A 25,283-nucleotide genomic window follows, 5' to 3' on the forward strand; every position below is an offset into this window, starting at 1 on the left:
AAATAAAGACTAGCCAGTATATCTTTGAAAACAAAAGACTGACATGCTAGCATATTTGGTACATCATTTTAGTTTTCCTACCCCTCATTAAAACTGTGAATTTAAAATTCAGTCTCATTTTAATCTTTTGGTTTTATTATTGTAAAGATGCATAATTTAAAACTGTATTATACGTTACAATTATTATACTGCATGTCTACTTCACAAGTGTATTGTGTCAGTGCAGTGCAGTTGTTCCAAAATAACTATTAACTGAATAAAAAGTTGTTGAGACATTAGTTCTAATGACTAATTTACAAGGAATGAAGGACACAGAGGAACATGATAAAGGATAGTACAGGCTTGCAGTCAGCTAAATCCAGATTGTGGGAAACTCAAGAACAGCCGACCAGGTTTACTGAATAACAAACAGAGAGAAAAGAAGGGAGGAGAGACAAAGAGAAAAACCTATAAAGATTTAAGAAGCACATTAACCAATTGCAATGTATGAACTCTGTTGGGATCCCTACGTAAATGTCACCATCATTTGAGATCAGAAACTGTGAACACTGACTGCATTTTTGAAGATATTAAGGAATTGTGACTTTGTGTGTGTATAATAATGATACTGGGGTTATGTTTTTAATGTCCTTATCTTTTAGTCATATATACTGAAATCTTATAGATGAAGTGATAGCATGTATGAAATCTGCTGAGGTGGGAGCCCAGAATAAACAAGACTGGCCATGAGTTGACAACTGTTGAAACTGGATGATGAATACATGAAGGGCTCATTATTCTATTCTCCCCATATTTATGTATGTTTGAAATTATACACAATAAGCTTTAAAAGATGCTGAAGTTGTCAAAAGCATTAGGACAGTTCAATTTCTGACTTGTCTACAGTTTATGGTAACTGACAAATTCACTTTAGCATAGCCTAAATTTCTATCTTGTATCTTCAAGAAATATACCTTTCAAGGTACAAACCACACTCCTATTAACTTGTAATTACAGACATCCTAACTGTTTAATACTTTATTTTATAAACGCTGCAATGTCCCATCATTTAAATTCCCAGGATGTTCTATAAAGTATTGTGCACAATAATTATAAATCAACTCACCTGAGAGAGGTCAATACTTAACAGCAATACACCACCTAATACTCAGTTTCACAAAAGGTTATACAAAAAATGTTTTATTAAGTACAGTTTCATACTTAGAGGAACATCTAATATTACAATATGATTGAATCTTTAGGATACATAATTTATTCTTAAAATGCACAAGTTATATACAGACACTGGAAACTCAGTCCCCAAAATACTCAATAAACACGTCTGGGTGACACTTATAGAATTGACCTAACAATTTTTTCTTCTCTTTGGTGGAAAGTTTTGAATCCTCATCAATATTTTTTAGTAAATTCAATAGCTCATCCTTGGTTGTCTTCCTTGTATGGTCAGAATAATCACTTCGATCAATTCTCTGGCAATAAATATATCCTTAAAGTTTAAAAGTAAAAAGTTCAGTTAATGGATCTAGTCCTCAGATTTAACAAGAAAAAAACCACTTGTATATATATATATTTTTTTTTCTTCCCCACTTTATAAAATGCATGTAAAGGTGCTAAGCACTGCTGACTTTCTAACCCTGTCAGGTTGCTTTTCTGACATAAAAAGGCTCTCTGCTAAGTCTGAATAGCTCTGAGAAGATGAGTTAGAGTCTAGCTGAAGCTAAAATGCAACTACTTATCCTCGTGAGACATGGAAGGAGTATTTCTCAGATTACCTGCGTCTCTGTTTGGATCTCTTCCTTTCTGAATGTCCATGAGCTTAATACTGACAATTTTATGTAGAGTTCCAGGAATCTTACAAAAGAAAAAAAAGAAGGCACATGGAACATTATGCATTTTAATTTAGTGATCTATTACATAAGTTCAACTTTACTTTCAGAGTTTTACCTTAAAAACATCTTTTTGATGATCCATTAAAAAGAGCACCAGAAGATCAGTTTTGCCTTTGGATAAATTTTTATTGTGAACAATAGCTTTTGAGAATATCCTTTTCACAACCATTCGGTTGTCACTCTGTAAAAGAATATATACCCAATAGAATTTATTTTTAAGAATAAATGTAATATAAAAAGCAATGTTAAATATTAATAGCTACTATCCATTTCCACATACTTGATGCTGATAATGGAATAATATGTCCTGTAAGTATTACAGATACTGAATACAATTAACATTTAGACAAAAGACTTACTTCTTGCTGTAATTTAAATTCAGAAGGATGTGCTGCAACAGCCATGAAATACAGCAGTCTTCTAAATTCTTCTCTATTTTGGGAATCCAAAAGCTTTAGAAAGAGCTGAGTAGCTTCTAATGCTATTTCAGTCTTCCCGTTCACTTTTGCCAAAAGGAAAAAAATGCTTTAATTTTGACCAGACACAACTATATCAAAGGGAACAAAAGTCAAGCTAAAACTTAAGCTAATCAGTAAACTTATCCAAAATTATGTTCAACAGCAAAACAAAGAGACTAGGAATTAAAATGAATGACCAATACCATCAAGAAAGCCTATACTCAAACTGGCAAGTCCTAAGTCCTTGTCATTCACAAATCTTAGGATATTAAATCTAATATGACTTTGTAAATAAATTCTCAGCCCATGTTTTCCAATAATTCACGACATTTCAAGGGTACACTATGTATACAGTACTGATATAGCCAACTCTGAGAAAAATAGGATTCTTTGAAATCTGCAACTTGTTTTCAACAAACCACGTGGAACAGTCTGCCTCACTGGTACAGGGACAAAGCAGAGTGTCTGCCATTGTGAAGAGGATGAATGGAGAATGGTGACAGTGCTGGTAACACTTTCTGAAAAAGAGAACTGCTGCTCTATGCTTATTAAGTTTCCAGTGAATGAGAGCAGCATTCACCTGTAGCGACCAGAAGTCCCTGCATGACTTCAGAGCTCAGTAAAGCTGCTTTCCAAATGAACCATGGAAGTTTTGGGAAAAACATACTTTCCATGGATTAGTCTAGATCCATTCCCAGCTTGAAGTAATATCATTTTGGTTAATTTTGGGACAAGAAACTTTGTCCTGTTCCCTCCAAAGAGAAATTTTAGTATTCAGTAACATCTTACTTACCTAGGAGTTCTGCAATTCCATTATGAACATCAGATAAGTGATTTAACAGAGGTTCCCTACTACTGTAATATTTGCTAATGGCATCAAACAGAAGTTCTTTCACTAAGTCTATTCTATCTGGTTGCTCAGGAAAGTTTCTGCTTATGTCTACCACCATCTGGTCTGGAAGGTATTCCAAGCAATCAATTGCTGAAGAGAGCCACTCATCTTCCCTATGAGAGAAAAGAATTATTTTAAAAAGCAAAGGATAACCAATAAACCCATACCTGATTTACTAGCTGTTTCAAGTTTCCCACTAAGATGAATCTCTATACACCTTTGGGGCTGCTATTTGCTGTTTAGTCCCTAAGTCATGTTTGATTGTTTGTGACCCCATGGACTGTAGCCCGCCAGGGTTGCATGGGATTTTCCAGGCAAGAATACTGGAATGGGTTGCCATTTCCTGCTCCAGGAGATCTTCCTGACCTGGGGATCAAACCCATGTCTCCTGCTTGGCAGGTGGATTCTTTACCACTGAGCCACCTGGGAAGCCAAAGATATGTATAATTCTTTATAGCTTGTATAATGGATATGCATAATTCTATAGCTAGGTCATGTATCACAGATAAAAAGTTGATTTTAATATGTCTTCACTCTTTTTTAAAGCAAAAACAGAAACTATCCACTATAATACAGGCCTGAAAAGCACATCAGAATTCAAATTCCACTCCTTAAATTTACTATTGAGGTCCAGAAACTCTTAAGTTACTGGCTCAGGGTCCCAGGAAGGACTAGATCCCAGATCTGATTCCTAAACCAGCATTTTTCTCATAGACTGTGGTTTACTTCAAAGCTCTGGGTATGATCTATCATCTCTGACTCTGGCTAGAAGAGAATAGAGGAAGACAAGTTAGGGTTTCAAAATAATTAAATATTAATTAGCCATTTCTAATAAAATCCCAGTTGGGTAACTTAAGAAAATTGCTACATTTTAAGAAATAGAATGACTAACTTTTAACATTCAATTTGTTAATACAGGCATCAGCAGTACATGAACCAAGAACTTTTGGATATACAAGCTGGGTTTAGAAAAGGCAGAGGAACCAAAGATCAAATTGCCAGCATTCAATGGATCCTGGAGAAAGCTAGAGAATTGCAGAAAAACATCTGCTTCATTGACTACGCTAAAGCCTTTTACTGTGTGGATCACAAGAAACTGTGGGAAATTCTTAAAGAGATGGGAGTACCAGACCACTTTACCAGTCTCCTGGGAAAACTGCATGTGCATCAAGAAGCAACAGAACTGGACATGGAACAACTGACTAGTTCAAAATTGGGAAAGGAGTATGACAAGGCAGTGTATTGTCACCCTACTTATTTAACTTACATGCAGAGTACATCATGAAAAATGCTGGCCTAGATGAATCACAAGCTGGAATCAAGACTGCTGGGAGAAATATCAGCAACCTCAGATAGGCAGATGCTAGCACTCTAATGGTAGAAAGGGAAGAGGAACTAAAGAGCCTCTTAATGAAGGTGAAAGAGGAGAGTGAAAAAGCTGGCTTGAAACTCAACGTTTAAAAAACTAAGATCATGGCATCCAGTCCCATCACTTTGTGGAAAACAGATGGGGGAAAAATTGAAACAGTGACAGATTTTATTTTCTTGGGCTCCAAAACCACTGCAGTCAGTGACTACAGCCATGAAATTAAAAGACGCTTGCTTCTTGGAAGAAAAGCTATGACAAATCTAGACAGTGTATTAAAAAGCAGAGACAGCACTTTGCCAATAAAAGGTCCATATAGTCAAAGCTATGGTTTTTCCAGTAGTCATGTATGGATGAGAGAACTCGACCATAAAGAAGGCTGAGCACCAAACTGATGCTTTCGAACTGTGGTGCTGGAGAAGACTCTTAGGAGTCCCTTGGACTGCAAGGAGATCCAACCAGTCAATCCTAAAGGAAATCAACCTTGAATATTCATTGCAAGCACTGATGCTGAAGCTCCAATATTTTGGCCACCTAATGTGAAGAGCTGACTCACTGGAAAGACCCTGAAGCTGGGAGAGATGGAAGGCTAAAGGAGAATGGGGCAGCAGAGGATGAGATGGTTGGATGGCATCACCGACTCAATGGACATGAATCTGAGCAAACTCCAGGAGACAGTGAAGGACAGGGGAGCCTGGCATGCTGCAGTCCACGGGGTCGCAAAGACTCAGACACAACTTATCAACTGAACAACAACAAATAGTTTAAAAAAAAATCATATCTTCCACTGCTGTGGACTCAGGACAACTAATTCTGCCACCACCCAGGTCAGGTCACCTCCTGTGGTCATCAGCTTCATCTTAAGATGTAGACAGATGATCTTTTAAGGTCAATTTCTGATTCTGTACTTAAAATTTAAGGTCATTATAAAATACCTTCACCTATTAATTTAAATTGTATAAATGTAATTTAAATTCTTATGTTGGGATTATTTTTTTCATGTAAGGTTTTAAGCTACCTTTTGACATTCAACTATATTAATAGTTCATTAGAATGTAGAACTGGTGAAGTACTAGAAATGTAAGACCAGACAGCTCTAAGAGACTAGACAGACCTATATTTTAACAAAGAAGGTGGAGCATAATCATTTTCTTCACTTGATATGCAAGTAAGATATATGTTGAAAAAAAATGAATATGATAAATAATGACATTTAAATCTCATTAATTTTGACCAAGGTAATTTTGTTCTTCATTTTTCCCAACAATGATAATATCAACTGACAAAGCATATCTGATTGTATGGACAGAAGAATTCAAAAGATTATCTTAAAACTAATTATCTTCCTACAAATACACTCAAATTATTACAGGTTTTTCCACATACTGAGAATCACTGTAAGCCTTGAGAATCCCTCGATCCAGATAGTTCCTGTTGTTGACCAAGTCAAGCTGCCTCTTAGGCTGACTAACTTTAGGTATCATCTCTTGCCGTTTGAGGAGGGAGTCAAGGAGAGGAAGGTCTATAAGCTGGAGCAGTCGCCCTATTGTTTCTTCTTGCCACACTTCATTAATAACTGCACAGGGAAAATGACAAGGGGAAAGTTAACAGCAGTTACTACAGGCTCACCACAGTATCTGCCTAGGCAGGTCTAAGCTAATAAATTTGTGGAAAAAAAAACAAAAGAGAAAGTCAGTTTTATGAAGTGGTTTCTTATAACAAAGGAACAACAATTCAAGATTTGTTGTAAAGTGTAGGAGAACAGACTTTGGACAACAGGAATTCTTTTCATTCTTGTACTGTAAAAAGCAATATGGCTTGATAAGAGATCAAGTCATATAACATGTTAATAAGGACCGAGGAAGAAAGAATGAGTCATTCAGTCTGAAAACTCGTCTGAAACTATTGGCTGCAGATTATTCCACTCAGGGTTTCCACAAGTGGGATGGGGGAGGGAAGGTGGAAATCCGTCCTTAAAACCACATTCCACGGCCATAGACAAAGAAGAACATAAGAATCCTGTTAATGTTTTAATATAATTTTCCAATTTTTTACTGACTCTTATAAAATCTTAGAGAAAGCTAGAGTTGAGAACAGATTTTAAATAAATTTTTTTAAAAATCTGCATGCAAATCATTTCAGATTTGAACCTCTGCCAGCTGATAGGACAAAAGTCAGTGTTCAGAATTGCAACACTGATCTATTTGTTAAAGATAATAGACCTCTGTTAAAACTTAATATAAACAGCTTTAATACACAGTGTGCTCTTTCTCTGTGCTCTGAATATCTAAATTCTAATAAAGGTTAGGACTGAAAAAATTTAAATAACTTTATTTGAAGTTAGTCTTCTATTCCTTCCTGTATCATCTTGAGCTTACCTTGTGGAGACAAGGTTGCAGAGATATTTACACGAGGAGAGTCGGCAGGCTTTAAACTCAGGTTTTCCCACAGAGCCTCTAAACTTGTGGATCTGATGTCAGAGGACTTAAATAATGTATCTGCATATCTACAACAAATTTATTTCATAAATTTTTATTAGTAAGCCCACAGAAATATTTTTGCATTTGAGAGCTAAGAGTGTCTAGACAGTTTATGTATTCCACAGCAAAAGCATAACAAATTCAAATTCTAAGAGGAGGATAAAATATAAGACATGCCACCTTCTTTCTCAAGCCTGAATATATACTCTAAATAAATTCTCCTTTGAGCACTTAAAGTGATTCAATGACTAAAATTGTGTCTCCAATTTTAAAACACAATCAGACATAGTCAAACTTAATTATGCTTATCATTTTTATTAGTGATCTCTATTTCCAGGGCATTCTCTGGTAGACAGTGCTCATCAAATACGGATCTACAATCCCCTATTCACAATTCTGAAACCCAAAAAGCTTTGAAAAATTCAAAGTTGTCTATTCAGAATTCATACAGTGACAAAACCTGTTTTGAGATTTTCATAGCCTTTATATCTATCCCAGTTAATATGAACGTTTTCACTGCAGAAATATTAATGTGTTTGATTACCAGATGCTGTCCCAGATCCCTCTAGGAGTGTTATCTGCGTGCATGCTCAGCTGTGTCTGAGCAACCCCATGGACTATAGTCTGCCAGGCTTTTCTGTCTATGGAATTCTCCAGGCAAGAAAACTGTAGTGGGTTGCCACTTCCTACTCCAGGGGATCTTCCTGGCCCAGATATCAAACCTATGTCTCCTGTGTCTAGGAGTGTTATCTAGTAAATGATATATGTATATTATTAGCTTTCTAAAATCTCCAAAGTTCCAAATTTCGATAAGCATCTGTTCCAAAGGTTTCAGATAAAGCACAGGGATCTCCATTTGGAAAGTACTGACCATGCCCTACCTGTCCCACTTCCTTCATATACAGAGAAGTACGTTTTATCATGTTTTACATATAGAATTAAAAAACACTTCAAAGTCAATACACTATACGTCTGACTTTGGGTCAGATCTGAACTTTAAGAGCTTCAATTACACAGTCACCTCCTCACCATTAAGCTGAGGGGAATAAAAGGGAAAAGTTTTATTTCATGACAAATAACTACGTTAACTATGCACTTATGACCTATATCCATTTCAGTCACTGGGTTCTACAATGTTGTCTCCCTTTAAATGGTTCCTCCTCCTCCACCACTGCTGCCTACTTCCTCCTCATCTGTAGATCACAGTATTGCAACAGATTCCTACCTAGCTCTCCCCATTAGGCTGTCCATATAGCTGCCAGGATGACCTTTCTGAAGGTCAATCTCAACATACTTTGAGTCTTTCTATGGCCTCCCTGACATCTGTGTGATCACATGCAAACTCCCTAACATGTCCTATAAATTTTCTGCATTCTGGCTCCTTTCATATTTCACATCTGCTATTTCCTGGATTCTAGTGACAACCCACCTGTTGGTCTTCCATACCACTTTGTGTATAAACTCTCTAATATTCTTTATACTATAATTGTAACTTGAAGCAGGAAAATCAAAATTTGTTGATGACTTCCAATAAGAATTCTAGGAGATATCAAATAAAAGTTCACTCTATCAAATTTACCCACAGACCCAGATTTTAGCCTAATTTACTATTTCAAAAGTAAAAGATAGTCAGCATCTCACTAAAAAGTAGACAAAATCCTGTAAACATCCCCTCTGCCAATATCCTGAGACTGATTATGCTAACAAGGTGCCTCTTCCTGCCGATATTAAATGAAAATCTAACATATACTCACCTGGAAGGTGAACATACTTTGTTTTCTTTCCCTAACTGACTGTCTTGGTTAGGTGTCGTTGTGAATCTATAAAGGCTGCAGCTACTATCTTCAAATGTGGGTTTTTTGTCTTTTCCGAAGACTTTGGTTGGAACTGCTTCAAATACTTTGTAGTCCATAAGTGCCTGACAAACTCTTACCACTTTGGCCCGAGGAATATCTATATCACCAAAATATTTATTCTGCATTAGGTGAGAAAAAATGACATCCACAGCTTCTGAACCAACAAAGCAGTCATTGTGTCTTTTTAAATGGTGCCTTCGTTTTTTCACCTCCACCTGTGTTTGAAGAGTGTTTATAATGCTGCTCCAAACATATGTGGCTCCAAATGGCTTCTGGGCTACACTGAAACCTGAAATGGGAAAAATCACAGACTCACCTGGCTCATTTGTAATAAGGTCTAAGCAAGCCTTAAGTAAAAAGTAGCAATCTCCAAAGCTATTAATAAGGAACAATTATTAGGGCAGCTTGTTATTGAAATATGAAATTATTAGTAGCAATTAATTAAAAAGTTACTGCCTACTATACGCTAAACACTGTTCTATGTGTTAGGATAAAAGAATGGGCAAAATAAAGTCCCTGTTCTTTAAGGACTTAAACACACTTTGTGGGAAGATATCCACAACACATGTATGTTAGATCAGTGCCAAGAAGGTAAGTAAAGCCAGGTAAGAGAGAGAATGCTATTTTAGATGGGAGGTCAGGAAAGACCTCTCTGACAAGGTGATCCCTTGGCAGAAGCCTGAGTAAAATCAGGGGGCAAGCTATGCAGTTATCTGAGGGGAAAGCCGAGAAAACAGAAAGAGTAAAGGTCTTGAGGAGGAGGGAGGTGCTCTGCTGAGAACAGGAGAGAGGCCACCACAACCTACTCAGGTGACCAAGGAAAAGAACAGAAGTGAGATCAGAGAAGAGTGAAAACGGGAGTGAGCGGTGCAGATCAAATAAGACCTTGTGGCAGTTACCAATTAAGGAACTCTATTAAATGCCTTACACAAATGATCTAATCTTAGCAACTCTATGAAGCAGACATTGCCATATTTGTGAAATGGAAAACAGATATACAGAGGTTAAGTATAACTTCTGAACATTATATTGTAATGGTGGTGCTGGGATTTAGTTCATGGTCTATATGATTTCAAAGCATTTACTAGTCAGATAGATAACTAGACAGACAGATGTATAGTTATAGATATACATTCACACATAATGCTTGTTGGAATAAACTAATTTTTAAAAGCTTCTTATTATGGATGCTCATGAATTAAGTGCTTTATAAACGAACAGTTTGGTTCCTGCTCAACAGGAGCTTAGAGACTATTGCAAAGATAGGAGAAGCACAGAAATAAAGTAAGGATTTAGCCAAATAGAAAAGAAAGAAAACATGCTTTCAAATATTTATATGTTTCCTCACTTTAATAAATTGATATTTGACATAGCTACGAAGAAGAAAAGGAGAAATAATGAAAAGAAAATGGACCTTAAGTTTTAGCAAGCTAATGGAATTAATCTAGCTAATCATCAGCTTGCTGCCTATCTGGCTTGCTCTTTCTTTTTATGGAAACACAGTATACCTTTTTTTTTTTTTAATTTTATTTTTAAACTTTACATAATTGTATTAGTTTTGCCCAATATCAAAATGAATCCACCACAGGTATACATGTGTTCCCCATCTTGAACCCTCCTCCCTCCCTCCCCATACCATCCCTCTGGGTCATCCCAGTGCACTAGCCCCAAGCATCCAGTATCGTGCATCGAACCTGGACTGAAATTGAAAACTGATTACTTCCCTTGTGTGAGCATCCTAAGTTGCCTCAATCATGTCTGACTCTTTGCAACGCCATGGACCATAGCCCACCAGGCTCTCTGTCCATGGGATTCTCCAGGCAAGAATCCTGGAGTGGGCTGCCATGCCCTCCTCTGCAGGGAATTCTCCCAACCCAGGGATGGAACTCAGGTCTCCAGCATCACAGGTAGACTCTTACCCATCTGAGCTGCCAGGGAGACTCAGTTCCCTTAAAGTAGTCTAGAAAAGAAAAGCAGTATGCAACAGCACAGCAGAAAGGAAGAAGGGGATTATCATTAAAGAAACTCCTACTTGAAACAACCTTCCTTTTTTAGATAGAATGTGTAAGATGAAAGCAAAGGTACGTTTCTGAGGCATATTAAAACTCCACCTGGGAATTCCCTTGGCATTCGAGGGGTTAGGACTCCACACATCCACTGTGGGGGGCCAGGTTTCGATCCCTGACTGGGGAACTAAAATCCCATAAACTTTGTGGTATGCCTGGGGAAAAAACCTCAACTCAGTGCACGAGTCATAAATTTTAAGTGGGTCATTTGAAATTCATCTTTTGTGTTGAAATAAACATAAGGACTGCAGTGAGCCATAGCCAAAATTATCTACCATACCAATTATGGTAGATAATTTTGTATCTACCATAAATACTCCTTTTCCTATTTGGAACCAGTCTATTGTTCCATGTCCAGTTCTAACTGTTGCTTCCTGACCTGCATACAGATTTCTCAAGAGGCAGGTCAGGTGGTCTGGTATTCCCATCTCTATAAGAATTTTCCACAATTTATTGTGATCCACAAAGTCAAAGACTTTAGCATAGTCAATAAAGCAGAAATAGCTATTTTTCTGGAACTCTCTTGCCTTTTCTATGATCCAGCAGATGTTGGCAATTTCTATGCCTTTTCTAAAACCAGCTTGAATATCTGGAAGTTCATGGTTCATGTACTGCTGAAGCCTGGCCTGGAGAATTTTGAGCATTACTTTACTAGTGTGTGAGATGAGTGCAATTGTGAGGTAGTTTGAGCATTCTTTGGCATTGCCTTTCTTTGGGACTGGAATGAAAACTGACCTTTTCCAGTCCTGAGGCCACTGCTGAGTTTTCCAAATATGCTGGCATATTGAGTGCAACACTTTCACAGCATCATGTTTTAGAATTTGAAATAGCTCGACTGGAATTCCAGCACCTCCACTAGCTTTGTTCGTAGTGATGCTTTCTAAAGCCCACTTGACTTCACATTCCAGGATATCTGGCTCTAGGTGAGTGATCACACCATCGTGATTATCTGGGTCATGAAGGTCTTTTTTGTACAGTTCTTCTGTGTATTCTTGGCATCTCTTCTAATATCTTCTGCTTCTGTTAGGTCCATACCATTTCTGTCCTTTATTGAGCCCATCTTTGCATGAAATGTTTCCTTGGTATCTCTAATTTTCTTGAAGAGATCTTTAGTCTTTCCCATTCTGTTGTTTTCCTCTTTTTCTTTGCACTGATAGCTGAGGAAGGCTTTCTTATCTCTCCTTGCTATTCTTTGGAACTCTGCATTCAAATGGCTATATCTTTCCTTTTCTCCTTTGCTTTTTGCTTCTCTTCTTTTCACAGCTATTTGTAAGGCCTCCCCAGACAGCCATTTTGCTTTTTTGCATTTCTTTTCCATGGGGATGGTCTTGCTTCCTGTCTCCTGTACAATGTCATGAACCTCCACCCATAGTTCATCAAGCACTCTTATCAGATCTAGTCCCTTAAATCTATTTCTCACTTCCACTGTATAATCCTAAGGGATTTGATTTAGGTCATACCTGAATGGTCTAGTGGTTTTCCCTACTTTCCTCAATTTAAGTCTGAATTTGACAATAAGGAGCTCATGATCTGAGCCACAGTCAGCTCCTGGTCTTGTTTTTGCCAACTGTATAGAGCTTCTCCATCTTTGGCTGCAAAGAATATAGTCAATCTGATTTTGGTGTTGACCATCTGGTGATGTACCTGTGTAGAGTCTTCTCTTGTGTTGTTGGAAGAGGGTGTTTGCTATGACCAGTGGGTTCTCTTGGCAAAACTCTATTAGCTTTTGACCTGCTTCATTCTGTACTCCAACAGCCAAAGTTGCCTGTTATTCCAGGTGTTTCTTGACTTCCTATTTTTGCATTCCAATCCCCTATAATGAAAAGGACATCTTTTTTGGGTGTTAGTTCTAGAAGGTCTTGTAGGTCTTCATAGAACCGTTCAACTTCAGCTTCTTCAGGATTACTGGTCGGGGCATAGACTTGGATTCCATGATATTGAATGGTTTGCCTTGGAAATGAACAGAGATCATTCTGTTGTTTTTGAGACTGTATCCAAGTACTGCATTTTGGACTCTTCTGTTGACTAGGATGGCTACTCCATTTCTTCTACGGGATTCTTGCCCACAGTAATAGATACAATTGTCATCTGAGTTAAATTCACCCATTCTAGTCCATTTTAGTTCGCTAATTCCTAAAATGTCAACGTTCACTCTTGCCATCTCCTGTTTGATCACTTCCAATTTGCTTTGATTCATGGACCTAACATTCCAGGTTCCTATGCAATATTGCCCTTTACAGCATCAGACCTTGCTTCCATCAGCAGTCACATACACAATTGGGTGCTGTTTTTCCTTTGGCTCCGTCTCTTCATTCTTTCTGGAGTTATTTCTTCACTGATCTCCAGGAGCACACTGGGCACCTACTGACCTGGAGAGTTCATCTTTCAGTGTCCTATCTTTTTGCCTTTTCATACTATTCATGTTTCATACTATTTCATCAAAGAGCCTCTTGATGAAAGTGAAATAAGAGAGTGAAAAAGTTGGCTTAAAGCTCAACATTCAGAAAACAAAGATCATGGCATCCGGTTCCACTCAGTTCAGTTCAGTCGCTCAGTCGTGTCCGACTCTTTGCGACCCCATGAATCGCAGCACGCCAGGCCTCCCTGTCCATCACCAGCTCCCGGAGTTCACTCAGATTCACATCCATTGAGTCAGTGATGCGATCCAGCCATCTCATCCTCTGTCGTCCCCTCCTCCTCCTGCTCCCAATCCCTCCCAGCATCAGAGTCTTTTCCAATGAGTCAACTCTTCGCATGAGATGGCCAAAGTACTGGAGTTTCAGCTTTAGCATCATTCCTTCCAAAGAAATCCCAGGGCTGATCTCCTTCAGAATGGACTGTTTGGATCTCCTTGCAGTCCAAGGGACTCTCAAGAGTCTTCTCCAACACCACAGTTCAAAAGCATCAATTCTTCAGCACTCAGCCTTCTTCACAGTCCAACTCTCACATCTATACATGACCACAAGAAAAACCATAGCCTTGAATAGACGGACCTTTGTTGGCAAAGTATGTCTCTGCTTTTCAATATGCTATCTAGGTTGGTCATAACTTTCCTTCCAAGGAGTAAGCATCTTTTAATTTCCATTACTTCATGGCAAATAGATGGAGAAACAGTGGAAACAGTGGCAGATTTTATTTTTTTGGGTTCCAAAATCACTGAAGATGGTGACTGCAGCCATGAAATTAAAAGACACTTACTCCTTGGAAGGAAAGTTATGATCAACCTAGACAGCATATTAAAAAGCAGAGACGTTACTTTGCCAACAAAGGTCCATCTAGTCAAGGCTACGGTTTTTCCAGTAGTCATGTATGGATGTGAGAGTTGGACTATAAGGAAAGTTGAGCGCCGAAGGACTGATGCTTTTGAACACTGGTGTTGGATAAAACTCTTGAGAGTCCCTTGGACTGCAAGAAGATCCAACCAGTCTATCCGAAAGGAAATCAGTCCTGAATATTCATTGGAAAGACTGATGTTGAAGCTGAAACTCCAATACTTTGGCCACCTGATGTGAAAAGCTGACTCATTTAAGAAGACCCTGATGCTGGGAAAGACTGAAGGAGGGAGGAGAAGGGGACAACAGAGGATGAGACGGTTGGATGGCATCACCAACTCAATGAACATGAGTTTGAGTAAACTCCGGGAGTTGGTGATGGACAGGGAGGCATGTGTGCTTCAGTACATGGGGTTGCAAAGAGTCAGACATGACTGAGCAACTGCACTGACTGACCATAAAAATTACTAAGAGACACACACAAACACAAAAAACCCTTTATTATGTGTTTGTATTATTTCCAATATCAAAAATAGATGGGTAATTTTACTATGGGCTTCCCTGGTGGCTCAGCTGGTCAAGAATCCGCCTGCAATGCAGGAGACCCTGGTTCGATCCCTGGGTTGGGAAGATCCCCTGGAGAGGGAAAGGCTACCCAGTGTCCGACTGCAACATGGGGTTGCAAAGAGTCGGACACAACTGAGCACCTTTCAGTTTTTCACATTCAATTTTACTGTCTACCCATTATTATGATGCTAGTTTAAAATTATCAGCAAGAATCTTTTTAATTATCAAGACATTTAAAAATTCCAGATACTTCATAATGTATTACTAAACAAAGAAGGAAGTAATTGATGGCAATTTACCAAATATGTGAGTAGTTTTAAAAGCTGAATTAGGGAGATTCGACTAGAGAAATCAAGTTGAAACTAAATTTACTACTGGAACTGCGGTTAGTTGGGCTTCCCAGGTGGTGCTAGTGAAGAACCTGCCTGCCAATGTAGGAGACATAAGAGACGTGAGTTCAGTCCCTGGGTGGGGAAGATCCCCTGGAGGAGGGCATGGCAATCCACTCCAGCATTCTTGCTTAGAGAATCCCCATGGACAGAGGAGCCTGACAGGCTACAGCCTACAGGGTTGCAAAGAGTTGGCAATGACTGAAGTGACTTAACATGCACGCATGCACTACAGTTAGTCTCTATTGAGTAGAGCCAGAATCACACACTGGATGGAATCTCAAAATATGTCCTGGTCATTTCCCTGGTATCCAGAACTAGGAGTGGCTGTACTGTTTTCAGTCACTATGACTACATAAAAGGAGGAGTATCACTTAATATTCTTAACTTCCCTGGCGGCTCTGAGGGTAAAGCGTCTGCCTACAATGAGGGAGACCTGAGTTCAATTCCTGGGTTGGGAAGATCTCCTGGAGAAGGAAATGGCAACCCACTCCAGTATTCTTGCCTGGAAAATCCCAAGGACAGAGGAGCCTGGAAGGCTACAATCCATGGGGTCACAAAGAGTCGGACACAACTGAGCAACTTCACTTTCACTTTTTCACTAATTCTTAACTTCCTAATAGACCAGAGACTATAGCTGAGATTTAAATGAACTTAAAATATTTGCTCGTTAGTCTTTTTTCAAATCTTCATTATATTAACACTAGCTAACATCTGAATGCAGAGTTCCAAAGAATAGCAAGGAGAAATAAGAAAGCCTTCCTCAGCTATCAATGCAAAGAAAAAGAGGAAAACAACAGAATGGGAAAGACTAAAGATCTCTTCAAGAAAATTAGAGATACCAAGGAAACATTTCATGCAAAGATGGGCTCAATAAAGGACAGAAATGGTATGGACCTAACAGAAGCACAAGATATTAAGAAGAGGTGGCAAGAATACACAGAAGAACTGTACAAAAAAGAGCTTCACGACCCAGATAATCACGATGGTGTGATCACTCAGCTAGATCCAGACATCCTGGAATGTGAAGTCAAGTGGGCCTTAGAAAGCATCACTATGAACAAAGCTAGTGGAGGTGATGGAATTCCAGTCGAGCTATTTCAAATCCTGAAAGATGATGCTGTGAAAGTGCTGCACTCAATATGCCAGCAAATTTGGAAAGCTCAGCAGTGGCCACAGGACTGGAAAAGGTCACTTTTCATTCCAATCCCAAAGAAAGGCAATGCCAAAGAATGCTCAAACGACCGCACAATTGCACTTATTTCACATGCTAGTAAAGTAATTCTCAAAATTCTCCAAGCCAGGCTTCAGCAGTACATGAACCGTGAACTTCCAGATGTTCAACCTGGTTTTAGAAAAGGCAGGGGAACCAGAGATCAAATTGCCAACATCTGCTGGATCATGGAAAAAGCAAGAGAGTTCCAGAAAAACATCGATTTCTGCTTTATTGACTATGCTAAAGCCTTTGACTGTGTGGATCACAATAAACTGGAAAATTCTGAAAGAGATGGGAATACCAGACCACCTGATCTGCCTCTTGAGAAACCTATATGCAGGTCAGGAAGCAATGATCAGAACTGGACATGGAACAACAGACTGGTTCCAAATAGGAAAAGGAGTACGTCAAGGCTGTATATTGTCACCCTGCTTATTTAACTTAAATGCAGAGTACATCATGAGAAGCGCTGGGCTGGAAGAAGCACAAGCTGGAATCAAGATTGCTGGGAGAAATATCAATAACCTCAGATATGCAGATGACACCACCCTTATGGCAGAAAGTGAAGAGGAACTAAAAAGCCTCTTGATGAAAGTGAAAGAGGAGAGTGAAAAAGTTGGCTTAAAGCTCAACATTCAGAAAACTAAGATCATGGCATTTGGCCCCATCACCTCATGGGAAATAGATGGGGAAACAGTGGAAACAATGTCAGACTTTATTTTTGGGGGCTCCAAAATCACTGCAGATGGTGATTGCAGCCATGAAATTAAAAGACGCTTACTCCTTGGAAGGAAAGTTATGATCAGCCTAGATAGTATATTGAAAAGCAGAGATATTACTTTGCCAACAAAGGTCCATCTTGTCAAGGCTATGGTTTTTCCAGTGGTCATGTATGGATGTGAGAGTTGGGCTGTGAAGAAAGCTGAGCGTCAAAGAATTGATGCTTTTGAACTGTGGTGTTGGAGAAGACTCTTGAGAGTCCCTTGGATCTCTTGCAAGGAGATCCAACCAGTCCATCCTAAAGGAGATCAGTCCTGGGTGTTCATTGGAAGGACTGATGCTAAAGCTGAAACTCCAATACTTTGGCTACCTCATGCCAAGAGTTGACTCATTGGAAAAGACTCTGATAATGGGAGGGATTGGGGGCAGAAGGAGAAGGGGATGACAGAGGATGAGATGGCTGGATGGCATCACCAACCCAATGGACATGAGTTTGAGTGAACTCTGGGAGTTGGTGATGGACAGGGAAGCCTGGCGTGCTATGACTCATGGGGTCGCAAAGAGTCAGATACAACTGAGCGACTGAACTGAACTGAACTGAAAATCTGAGGACTTACAATATAACAAGCTCTGCCTTCTCTCATTTAATCCTAATAAACTTCTCTGAAATAGTTAAAAATAGTCCTATTTTTAAGAAATTGAGGCTCAGTGAATTAAACTTACCTTCAATTTTATGCTACTAAATATACATTAGGATTTCCTAATATGTAAATATAAATATATTAAGTCACCAGATAGTTTTAGCATTAACCTTTCACTGAAGACTTGGATTAACTGAAAGAGTTTTAAGTGAGCCTAGGAGATGAAATAAACAACAAACAACTTTAAGATTTGTAAGTCCCTAACCAAGCTATTTAGAAACAGTAGTCATTAATCCTAAAAAAAAGATTGGTATCATAAATTCTATGATATACTATCCACAGTACACAGGAAAGGAAAATAAGCAAGGTTTAAACTTGCAGAGCTCAGACTGCCTATTAAGTACCAACTAAACAGACTTCTGGGCTAGTAATAATACTAAAGATGAAACATATATAACAACAGTTGAGCTATAAGGAAGCATACAAATCCTCAGGGATAAAGCTGACTCACGTATTAATTTGAGATCAATAAGACAACTGATGGGGGTGAGAGCCTCAATGACGTGAAAATAGCTAATCTTTACAGGGAAAACAGGATATACAGAATATATTTCCCCATATTAACTTGCTGTTTAAATATGGGAAATCAGGAAGTCTTGCAGGTTGGATAACACAGTATAAAAGATTAAAGAACAGGTTAGAGCAGGGTAGTAGGCACCTGTGAGCCATCCAATGTTTCCAGAGTCCTCCAGGCATAATACAATTCAATCCTTTCAGGTCCTTTCTGTTCTCACTGACCATTAATTTGCAACCATTGCATCCTGGGATATTTCCCCTCAAGCATCACCACCCACAGACCCAAACTAGCTCAAGTTCATACAGATACTTTAAAACATAATATACCCTGGACTTGATGAGTAAATGTGCCAAAACCCACACTAGGATAACCTGTTTTTTTAAATGCTGACTTCACCAGTTGAACACAAATCCCCCACATACTGGTTTGAAACTTCATATTTACCATCATCTAAGAGCTGAAATGAACATTGGGATCACTGACCATGGCCCAGTAAGAAGAATTACTGAGACCTCTAAACAGGATTCAAGAGACCGGAAGTATAAAATGAATGCTTTATGTAAGTCTAGCAATCAGAATTTAAGTTTCAGCTTTTCCTTAAACTTCACTTGCATATGAACTGGACACTTTTTTAAAATTCACACCATCTACAATGATGCTTCTTTGTTTACCATTTGGTTAAGCATGTTGTAAAGACATCATAACCTAATGATCAAAGTCTATAGAGACCAGCTGCAACAACTCTGAGTAAGAGATGTAACTTTTATAACATGGCTCCTTCATTTACTGATACAAGAGTTAAACACTATGTTCATGGCATGTTTCAAGTCTAAACTGATTTATAGGATTTTAGAGACTAAAACACATCACTTTCCATTTAGATATGGACACTTAACATCAAACAAAATATAAGAAGTGAAGCACGGGAACAAATTTGACCCGTCAGATAAAAAGCTCTGAGAAGCTATCAAGAGGCTCTGAAATTGTTTGAAACTAGGTCTAGAACATACTACACATGCTTGTGAGCACTACATAAGTCTAGGCTAGTTAACATTCAGTTTTCAAGCAGGTTCATCGTTATCTGCTTGAAAACAAGAGCTATTTTTCAAAGGCAAAGACCGATCCTTTTCATGTATTTGAAATCTACCCAAAAAAGTTTATCAGCCACAAAAAGTTACACTTCTAATACTGAATTGATATGTATTTGTAATATCACTAATAATCATCTTTACTTATAAAAAATGCATGCTAAATAATCAAGTTATTATAGTAATAATTCCCTAAAAATCAAGTTATAAGGCAGACAGGTCAAGGAATTATATTTACACATATGTTACAAGCAGGTAATGAGTATCAGCCATGATCTATGTAGTTAGTTTTAACTACGGCCCTCCTGTGAGAACCAATATAAGGGTGAAAACAATTCTATAATCATTTCAAATAGATTAATAGATCTCCTTAGAAGATCAACAGACATTATAAAACTGGATCCCAATACTGGATCCCAATGTAAGGTAAATATATACACAATGTTACTAAAACATGTTACTTCAAAATTAGTATGTAACGATTTTATTTTCATTTTTGAGCATTAAACTGCCCCCTCTCCCCCAACACACACACAAGAATTCAGACAGCTTATGTTCAGCATATTTTGCACCAAACTTACACAGTGCGCCAGCGCCTTGTTGTTGTTTAATCACCGAGTCACGTCCAACGCTTTTGAGACCCCCTCCTCTGTCCATTGGATTTCTCAGGCAGGAATACTGGAGTGGGTTGCCATTTCCTTCTCCAGGGAATCTTCCTGACCCAGGGACGGAACCCACATCTCCTGAGCCACTAGGGAAGTCCATTCCTTTCAAATTTCCTTATAGTTCACAAAGGTTCAAATTATCCAGTACTTGTTAGTTGCAGATTATTGCCAACTATTAAAATATTTTAAAGAAGGGTTAACACAGTGGTTCCTAGTGGGTGATTTTTATCCCCTGTCCCGGACATTTGGCAATGTCTGGAGCCATTTTTGGCTGCTATATGCCAAGGAGGGGGAGGTGCTACTGATGTTTAGTGGGTAGAGGGGCCAGGGACTCTGCTTAACATCACAGTGACAGGCCAGCCTCCACAACAAGGAAAATGTCAACAACGCTGAAGCTCAGAAACCCTCGGTTAAGTGAATACTGTTTAGACATGAAAAGTTGCATTAATGCAGCAGGCCTAATGCTGGGTTCTGTGAATAGAGAAAGACAACAGCTTGGGTTTTAGAGACCCAGAGAACTGGGTTCTATTCTTGGCTCCATCATTACTAATAATGCAATAGCGGGCAAGCTGCCTAACTTTTCTGGGGCAAAACATAGCTAATTCTACTTAAGGAAATGGCAACCCACTCTAGTGTTCTTGCCTGGAGAATCCCAGGGACAGGGGAGCCTGGTGGGCTGCCGTCTATGAGGTCACACAGAGTCGGACACGACTGAAGTGACTTAGCAGCAGCAGCAGTTATTGTGAGGGTCATCTGAGACATATGTCAAGTGGCTAGCACATATCCAGCAATTAACAGATGTATAAAAATGAAAGAGGAAACTGTCTCAATCTAGAAATGCCAAAGGAGACATGGATTCACAGTAATATATAATAACATCCTAGATAGGACCCTGGAACAGAAAAAGGATATTCAGCCAAAACTAAGAAAAGCTGAGTAAAAGTATGGATATCAACACCAGTCCACTAACTGTGACAAATGGACTATACTAATAAAACAGCATGTTAATAGTCAGTGTGCACGCTCAGTCCTGTCCCACTCTCCGCAACCCATGGACTGTATAGCCCGTCAGGCTCCTCTGTCCATGGGATTCTCCAGGCAAGAATACCTGGAGTAGGTTGCCATTTCCTCCTCCAGGTGCTCTTCCTGACCCAGGGGCTGAACTTTCATCTTCCTGCATTGGCAGGTGGATTCTTTACCACTGCGCTACCAGGGAAGCCCTAATGTAACATGCCAATAATAAGGGAATCTGAGTGAAGGGTATATGGGAACTCTATGCACCAACCTCATGACTTTTTGTAAATCTAGATCTATTCTAAAAATTTGTAAATTTATTTAAAAAGTGAAAAAAAAAGGAGGGTCTCTTTCTTCCTCTTCCTTTCTCTGAACTAAGGGAATGAACTAACCCACCTTCATTTACCCTTTACCCATTCCTACCACCTGGATGATGATGTCAAGCTCTGAACAACAGTCAATCAAAGATCACCAGCAGATGAGAAGACAAATGTGACTCATACCAGAAGATTTAACTCTTCATCAGAAGATAAGTATATAAAATCCAAAATCACTTAGGATTGGGAGAATTGTATTTAAGAATTACTTTTTTTCAAAACAGCTTTTAAAACATTACTCACAGAATTAAGACAAAGGAAAAGAACTACATTTATTGGACATTAACCAAAATCTCATGAAAATAGATAAATGTAGAGAGCTGGGCTTTGGGTGTTAAACTAGGCAGCTGCGACTGAGTAGGGAAAACTTTCTATACACCAATATCAATATTGCAGCACTTTTTACTGTGTATTGGTTTTGGCTGGCCCAAACTTTGTCTTCCTCTGACACAGCATTATAGATGTCACACAAGACTGACTGCCTCTGAAAAGAAGGCTGCAGGCAAACTATGTAAAATAAATAAAGAACAATTTAAAAATATGTTTAGAAGACTAGCAATGAAAGTAGGCACTGGCCCTTGCTTTAATTCATACAGATTAATGAGACAGCATATGGGAAGTACTTGAGCTCCCTGGAAAAGTGATATCAGGTGAATTCAAAGAATTAGGTTACAGTTAGAAAGGGATAACAGGGTACATACCACTTTTTTGCTCATCTATATTAAAAGACAAATATCTTCAAAGGACTTACTAGAAGTTAGCATACAGACTTTATTTCTTCTACATAAATCAGGTCCCTGGTTGTTACAGCCCCTTTAAACTATGGAAGCATTATTAATAGGTAGAGAAAGAGATCCAAAGCTGCCTGCCAGAGCACACAGAAAGAGAATGGCAAGGAACCAAGAACCAGAGGCTCCCATTACCGTGCTCACCAGGACTGTGACAAGGCTACTGAAGAGTGGAAGGGGGATTAACACAGGATAACAGGTAGGGTTCCAACTGCAGCAAGCGAAACAAATGAGAAAAGCCAGTGGGCCCTTCTCTGCCCACTGCACCTGGTGTGCAGAAGATAGTGGTTCTCTCCTTGGGTTCAAATTCGATAACCAACATTTCAACTCTTTCCTCTGAGAGTCATCTATTTAATTTTGAATACATATTCCCTTATCGTAAAAACCTGTTCACTAACAACCAAAGCTCAGAATTGGTATTTGGGCTGTTAGAGAAGACAAGGCTTTTAATCACGTAAAATTTGGGAATTTCACTCAGAAAGTAAGCCTAAAGATTTCTCAAGACTGTTTCCAGTATTGCTGATGTTATACTCCTAAATGATGAAGTATTCCCCTTCTCTTCACACTGTAAACACTGGAGAAATTCTGAATGTACCCATCAGATGCCTATTTGAATCCTTTCAATTGGAGAGTAAGATCGATATTAAGATAGTTCTTAGCAAACTACAAATGAGAAGTGGTTGTCTATCACAATTTACCATTAGCATTTTGAAAATTAAAAGAAGCATTTCTAATTCTAAGTAAAACACAAAAGTGGGGCCACTGAGATGTACCCAGTTTTACCCACGTCGATCCACTGACCACTGTCACCTTGAGGGAGGACTCATAAGTTCAAATGAAAGACTTAATAACAAGGGAACTTACGCTTATCCTATAAGCATCCTGCATAGCAGCTACAGAGAGGGGCGGGGGCGGAGTGTAACTTTTCTAAAAGGAAAACAAGAAAGCCAAGTGTTATCTGGACTCCTTAACTCTATCTACTAAGATGTAGGGTATACTAGAATCGGAATTTTAACATATCAGCAATTTTAACTGATCATCCGATTCCGTTCAATTGTTTGGATATTTAAAGAAACCAAGATGTAGCATACTAACATTCTAAGTAACCTGCCCTCTAAGACATGATTAAGCTGGCAAAAATCACTTGTCTCCCCTAATCTCAAGCAACCACTGAAAATCAAAAACTTCTGTTCATTTTAATACTCCTTATCCGGAAAGCGTAACTAATAAATGCTTTTTATGCCAAGTTCCTGGCGGTAGAAGTTAAACTTACATTAACAGAAACTTCTCAGCCCTCCCAGGAAGAGTCTGGGGAACAAAGCCGGCAAGAGAGGCTTTCGGCCCCTGGCTACACCGTGGAAGCACGGTGTGTGGTTCAGACAGTCACCAGTAACGATGTGGAGCCCGTTTGGAGACCTACTGAGAATGCCCGGCAGGCAGCTGGCGCACAGACTCGCGCGCGGCGAAGTTCAAGTCTGGGGAACTTAGGAGAAAGCTGGCTGCGAGGACAGCAACCTCCGGCGCGGCAGCCCACCCGCGGGGGCGCGGGTCCAAGGAGCCACCGCAGTGCGGGGGCTCGCGGAGGCCGCTGCAGACCTGGCTGTAACGCGGCGGGGTCGCCGCCCGGGCGAGAATCGCAGCCTGCGTCCCCCACCCGCCCCGTGGCCCCCACCGTTTTCGTACCGGGTCCTCGGCACCTACCGGGAGGCCTCTGCACCGGACTCTGGAAAGCCGACAGGTTCAGCGCCGCCGCCTTCTCCCGCACCGTCGCCATGGCCGCAGCCGCCGGGACACGACCGCCTCAGACGACCGCACCGCGAAGTGGGCGCCCGCGTTGGAGCAGCCAGTTAACTGGCCCGGGGTGGGGCGGGGCTCCCGCCAGGCCCCGCCCCCGCCGCGCTCCGCTCGCCGCCGGTCACGTGCCGGCCGCGGCCCACGGTAACCTGCGGCCCGGCCAGCGAGGGAAAGGTGGGGCCCCGCCCCCGCCCTGGAGGTAGCCAGATGGGAAGCGTTTTGGTGTGCTGAGCCCTGCGAGTCCGCGCCGGCCGCATGCAACCAGCATCTCGCCGCCGTCTGCACAGCCCACGCGCAGACTGGCGTACGCGCCCAGGCTCAAGCCAGCTTCGGTGAAAGGCGCATCCACCGTGGATTAGCTCTGTTGCTTAACTGTCTTGGGCTTCAGTGCCCTCACCTGTGACGCGGGGGCAATGTCAGTACCCGCTTCACGGAATATTTTTATGAAGATTACACGAGCTAATTCATGTATTTTAGTTGCTGGGTCTGGAACATAAGTGCTTGAAATTCTGTCATGATGATAAATGCTTCGAATTTTTCACGCATCCCTTCCTGTAAAGAACAAATCTTTATCTGGCCTGGGAGAGCAATGTCTAGAGTTCACAGTCCGGAGGGCAGCTGGCTTGCCTTGGGGCTGGCTGCCAAAGAAATCGGTGCCGCCTCCAAAATAACTCTGGGTCAAGTGGGTTAGGGACAGAGCTAGGAAAGAAGGGAATGGGGGGCTGTTAAGGGGAAGTTGAGAACAGGAAATCCAGGGACCCAGTGCTGGGGTACCTCAGGTGAGTGGTCTGAGACCAATAATTTAGTTGCCAAATTCTTGCGCCCCCATTTTACTCCCGAAATTTGGGGATTTAGCAATCATTTTAAACCTTTGGCACACATAAATATCTTTTCAGAAGGAGGGTGCCCGTGTGAACAGATTATTAAATCAGAATAGTTTTTATATGGGAGTTAGCTTATTGGAAAAGGCTCCGACACGTGGTTCCTTCAAAATGCTTAGAAGAATACATACATATGGTTATATCAAAAAACACTTGCCGAGAAACTGCGACCCTGGGCACCCCAGTTGAGTAGGTTAGACACGGGCTCCTACGATTTAGAAACTGGTGCCAGGATTGGCCTTTTTTATGAGCTCTCTCCCCCTGGTGGCAGTAAAACCCAGTCTCGC

General features: G+C 40.1%; 1 protein-coding gene across 1 annotated transcript; it reads right to left on the reverse strand.

The window, feature by feature from the left end:
• Positions 1-803: 803 nt before the first annotated feature.
• DEPDC7 (DEP domain containing 7) lies at positions 804-24,156 on the reverse strand. Its single transcript, XM_070383151.1, has 9 exons — positions 24,023-24,156; positions 8,840-9,230; positions 6,984-7,111; positions 5,992-6,181; positions 3,141-3,352; positions 2,249-2,391; positions 1,945-2,070; positions 1,773-1,851; positions 804-1,486 (listed from the first exon to the last, which is right to left on the reverse strand). The coding sequence occupies exons 1-9, from the start codon at positions 24,093-24,095 to the stop codon at positions 1,293-1,295; spliced, it is 1,536 nt and encodes a 511-aa protein (XP_070239252.1). The 5' UTR covers positions 24,096-24,156; the 3' UTR covers positions 804-1,292.
• Between the last annotated feature and the right edge of the window lie 1,127 nt (positions 24,157-25,283).

This window comes from Bos mutus, chromosome 15, assembly GCF_027580195.1.
Source record: "Bos mutus isolate GX-2022 chromosome 15, NWIPB_WYAK_1.1, whole genome shotgun sequence".
Lineage (NCBI taxonomy): Eukaryota > Metazoa > Chordata > Mammalia > Artiodactyla > Bovidae > Bos > Bos mutus.